Below are 5,463 nucleotides of genomic sequence, written 5' to 3' on the forward strand. Positions count from 1 at the left end.
AATGCCAGCTTTGTGTTTGAATGTAGTAAAGTAGGATCCAGTTTTTGTAAATCATGATGCATGTCTGCTCGGACACAGAGAGGCCGTGTGGCAGGTCAGACCTCTGTGGTCTCTACTCTGATGGAATCATTCATTTTAAATATCAGTGCAGCTGATCACACAGTACAGGTGCTGTCACTGACCTCTGTCTGTGTTTATTTTTTTTAATTATTTTTCAGACGACTTAACGCCAAAGTGTCCCCAAGCAAGCCACCTCCACAGGATCATATGAATGTAGAAATGTGTGAGTGTGAAACAAGGTGTTGCTTTAAAAGAAAAAGGTGTTCTTTGTCAAACACACATAGTGTATATGTAAATGTGATAACTGACTCAAATGAGTCTGGAGAACAGTCATGACCATAACGGGTGAAGACATGATATTATCAGCTGTTCTTAGTGTATATAAGGAGATGTCCTCCTCTGCTTCAACAGGCTTCCACCGTCTCACTGAAGAAGGTAAGACCTCTGTTAAAACTCCTTCTACAAAGGTTTCTTCCTGATCAAATACTCTTGTCTGACAGGTTTAAGATCGAATGTTCGAAGGTGTTTGCTGCTCTGAATTCTACCTGCAGGGTGTTGATCAAGACTGCATTATAATGCAGGTTTCTATGTGTTGGGTTGCGTTTGTCTCGTGTGAAGTCCCTGACTGGCTGAATCTGTCGAGTTAAAGGTGAAAAGTGAAAATTGACCTCCGTGCAAACAAAGTTAATACTGTCACAGGTGTGTGTACGAGGAAAAAGGTTCAGAAACCAAACTGAGACAGAACAGGTCAAAGAAAAAAGGACTTTACCAAATCAGTGTTCAAACTATGGAGCTGGTAGTCAGGCAGGAGGAGGCAGTCCAACAGGCAAAGACATCCAGACGAGCAAAGCAGGCGGGTCGTTAACAGGCAGCAGGCCAGAGCTCAGGGAGCAGACACCAGGCAGGAAAACTGACAGGATGAACCGGCAAACAGAGAGAGCTGGTGGGATAATGAGAGGCAGCAGGTGGGGACGATTTGGGAATGTAAAGCAGGAGCAGGTGGATGTGGAAAAGAAGAGGGTGGGGAGGTCTGAGACTGTGTGGTGGGTAGGGGGAGAATGGCAGGTGTGGAGAAATGCACACACTGAACCAAACTGACATGCTGGTTTGGTTAATAATTAGCAACTGTGAATATGACTGGCACCCCGAGTCCTGTCAAAGGTCCTCATTCCGCTTCTTCATTCAATCCTCCAGCTCAAGTGAAAATGCAATGAATCTACTGTTGTGTGTGTGTGCGTGTGTGTGTGTGTGTGTGTGTGTGTGTGTGTACTTCCAGGGTGCTAAGTGGCTCAGTTCTACTGTACAAACATCATCTTCTCATCTTCCAAACACATCAGTGGTAAGTCACGACTCTTTCTGTCCAATGTCAGCACCTGAGTGTCTGAATCAACAAACAGTCAAGTGTTCAGTGGTGGAAAAAGACTTCTCTAGACTTCTACAGACTGCTTTGTTTCAGTCAGACTCTGGATGGAATTTATTATTATACCAGAACACATCTTTCCCGTCTTTCCCTCCATCAGCCGCTCTGCTGTGCTGTCATTATTATCAGGGGAGGATTTACTGATCTGGAGGCCTGGGGCCCGAGGCAAATGCTTTCATGCTTTATTTTCACCCTTTCTCTAACTGGTAATATCTGGAGGCTATTGGAGCACGTTTTCATCCCAAGTCACGTATCACAGTGTCGTCAGCAGCCTCTCAGGTCTACATATTGTACGATAGGTGATGCAACTTTGGAATGAAAACAGGCTGACTGTTAGTAGCAGCAGAAGAAAACATCAAAACTGTTTTCTAGTGCAAAGCAAAAGTTTCATGGTCTTCATAACACCCAGACCCCCCATAATTATGTCTTTCCAGTTTTGCTCCTCAACATAATCAGGCGCCCATGTATATGTATGTTGTGTGTGTGTGTGCTCGTCATTCAGTGTTTCGAAATGTCCAGGTTGATGAACTGTTCTCCTCTTTCCTCCACGTCAGCTCTCCACTGCTGGAAAAATGAAAAACCTGATCTTGGTCTCTCTGATCCTCCAGCTGGTGATCACAGTAAATGTGATCAATGGGGTCAGTGGCTTTGATGCTGTTACTTACACTACCATGCTACAGCCTATAAGGAATAAATCACCTACTCATCACCGAGTTACAACCAAACTCACTGCTGCTACAGATAAAATTGATAAAATGCATCTCTCTTTTTTTCTGGTCACAGTACAAGTTCGGAGACATCATTGCGTTTCCGAGAGGGTGCGAAAAAAAGCCCTTTCTCACGCACTATGCCATCTATGTGGGTCCAAAAAGTGGCATAGATGTTGGTCAAGAGGGTGATCAGGACATATTTCACCGCTCAGGTATGTGGAGTTAACTGAAAATGAGAGTATGGTTTTGAATACTGGCAACAATACTCACCTGCATTAGGCCTACTGTTACTTTATAGGATGTACATTAAAGGGATAATGCACCCAAAAATGAAAATTCAGCCATTATCTTCTCATATGCCAAGGGAGGCTCAGGTGAAGTTTTAGAGTCCTCACAACACTTGTGGAGATCCAAGGGGAGAGGAGGTAGCAACACAACTCCACCTAATGGAGGCTGACGGCGCCCCAGATTCAAACGTCCTAAAACACATAATTGAAACCACAAAATATCTCCATACTGCTCGTCCATAGTGATCCAAGTGTCCTGAAGCCCCGACATAAAAAAGTTGTTTGGAAAAATGTCATTTGAACTCCTTGAGCCTGTAGCTCTAACTGCCTCTCTGTGCACCGCGCTCACGTGTTTTTCCAAACAACTTTTTATGTCGGGGCTTCAGGACACTTGGATCACTACGGACGAGCAGTATGGAGATATTTTGTGGTTTCAATTATGTGTTTTAGGACGTTTGAATCTGGGGCGCCGTCAGCCTCCATTAGGTGGAGTTGTGTTGCTACCTCCTCTCCCCTTGGATCTCTGCAAGTGATGTGAGGACTCCCTCGGCATATGGGTGAGTAGATAATGGCTGAATTTACATTTTTGGGTGCACTATCCCTTTAATACTTTTATATATTTTGTCAGTATTTTCTCAACATGATGTGCAATATTACCTCTCATTGTGACATCATGTACAATATAAACTTGATTATCAGGTGCAGTCTGCATTTTATCCGCCATTTTAGTTCAGTTTTAGCATCTCTTGTACTTATCTTACTCCTGTTGTTACTCTGTTAGGCACTGGTTTTTGCTTCAGCTCCTTGAAAACACTTCTCATCTTGTATATTTTGTATATGTTGACAGATGTTAAATACTTTTTAAATCTGGGCCTGGTGAGTGACCCTGACCTGGAGATCCCACTGGTTGTTCTGGCTGTTACTGGTTGTGAAAGTTAAATTGTTGTTACTGTGATTTGGAAAATTCTCTGGCAACTTCGGGATAAAGTAAGTTCGACCAGGAGAGACTCGTACAGAGAGAAAAGAATAGGCCTAGTATGAGAAAGTATGAGAAATGTGAAAAGTCTTTGGCGATTAGACCCCAGCGTGATGTCATCTATTCCAGGAGCGTGGTAAAGACGTAGTAGATTAGGGATCCTTCCCTATAGAGTCTAGATGCTGGTGGTGGTGAGATGAGATGAAGAGGGAGCTGAAGGTCTGGATGTGAAGAGGAGTGAGCTGTTGATGAGCTCGTCCTGGGCTCTGGATAAGGTGACTGGAGGTGGAGGAGGGCCACAAGAGTCTTCCTAAACCGAGCTTTATGTCTATTGAATTGAATTGAATGGAACTGAACTTAAACACAGTTCAAACTAGTTATAAAGATTTTCGTCTGACTGTTTGATGGTTTGAAATTGTGTCATTAAAACAGTGATAACAAGAGAGGAGAATACTGGTGGCTGTTGTTGCCTCTGTGTTGACCTCAAACCAAACCACCAGATGTCACTGTGTTCCTTCAGCATGTCTACATGTCATCGTGCAAGTCACAGATTTTGTGTCAAGTTTAAATGCAGTATTTCTAAATGTTTATTCTCATAAACAGGTGCGATCAAAGAGACGGCTGACTGTATATTTGGCAAACTGTCAGACACCAAAGGAATATGGCCAAAAGAGCATGACGATAATTACTTTGATGGCATTGATGGCTTCACTGTGGGAAGTGACGACCAAATAAAGCAGCGAATCCTTGATACCCATAAAAATTGTGCCAAATATAAAATCTTTGCCCACAACTGTGAACACCTTGCTACCTGGGTGCGCTATAACGAGGCTCACTCAGTACAGGTATGTGGCACGTTCAACAGCGGCAGTTCACACTTCAGCAGTTTTGTTTTACTGTTTGTTTGTTTAGTTTTGGTTTTACCGCTCGTAGCACTGTGAAGTGATGTTTTAATTATCCATGTGCACAATGATGCACATGTACACACAGTATCTCTGCATTAACTCTGGTTTTGGCCACATTTCTGCTTCCTTATAAATGTTTTGCAAACCTGCAGAGTTTGATATATTAGCTTTTTTTTTCTTGATGTGGATCTCACAGAGTTCATGTATGAAGTTCAGTTTGCCTGGTTGATCTACAATTTTGACATCAGCTACTGTAAATGCTGATGTGATTTACAACACCTCCTGTTAAATAATGGACATTTACTGTCCGGCAAAATGAGGCCAAATAAAAATCTAATACACAACACCAAATTTATGCAAAGTTGAAGTTTGTGCAATGACAAAACCAGTTACCAAGGAAAGTGTGACTGTTCACCCATCAGGAAGGCAGAATTTAACTTGCATCTCTTTTGTTTGTTTTTCCACAGACTGGTACAATAGTTGAACATCTTTTCTCCCTTGTGAATAAATCCAAGAATAAGGACAAAGGTACAGAAGTACTGAACAAAGTGAACAAAGCTGAGGATTCGGCCGGTGGATGTGCAACTCCTGGTGCCTAACAAGCATCTTGTTAACCAATGCTGTCAGCCTGTCTTGCTCTCTTCTGTACTTTCCTCATGACATGAGGTCTTATTTGAAATAAAAATGAATGAGCAAGAAGTGCGAGTCTTTTATTGTTGTGTTTATGTAAAGAATGACTGCCAGTGTATGGATGTATAAACACTGTACATGTACACTCTGACTCATTAGGCCACCTTATCTGCAGATTTACAAATGGAAGGAAAAATGCCAGAGGAACATTTAACAATCTTTTAGACGCTCCAGTTATCATGTGACACTTCAGAGCAGTTTGAGTCAAAGTGCACTGCAGCTGATGAGAAAATGTTTCTATGGTTTTGACTGACAGGAGCACAAACGTGACCACATGCGTGAAAAAGTCTGAAAATTACACGTTGAAGGCTGTAAAAGGAAAATGCAGACTGTAGGCACACAGGCCCAGAACAAGACCACACTCATACAGACAACTCTAAAGACACATGTCCAACTTTATACGACATAAATGTCT

At 42.5% G+C, this 5,463-nt stretch overlaps 1 protein-coding gene across 1 annotated transcript; it reads left to right on the top strand.

The window, feature by feature from the left end:
- The first annotated feature begins 481 nt into the window (after positions 1-481).
- On the top strand, positions 482-5,050 carry LOC117266375 (uncharacterized). The gene is made up of 6 exons (XM_078171191.1): positions 482-495; positions 1,337-1,399; positions 2,035-2,118; positions 2,264-2,402; positions 4,057-4,298; positions 4,826-5,050. The coding sequence occupies exons 3-6, from the start codon at positions 2,053-2,055 to the stop codon at positions 4,955-4,957; spliced, it is 579 nt and encodes a 192-aa protein (XP_078027317.1). The 5' UTR covers positions 482-495; positions 1,337-1,399; positions 2,035-2,052; the 3' UTR covers positions 4,958-5,050.
- The last annotated feature ends 413 nt before the right edge of the window (positions 5,051-5,463 follow it).

The sequence above is a fragment of the Epinephelus lanceolatus genome, chromosome 10 (genome assembly GCF_041903045.1).
Source record: "Epinephelus lanceolatus isolate andai-2023 chromosome 10, ASM4190304v1, whole genome shotgun sequence".
Taxonomy (NCBI): Eukaryota; Metazoa; Chordata; class Actinopteri; order Perciformes; family Serranidae; genus Epinephelus; species Epinephelus lanceolatus.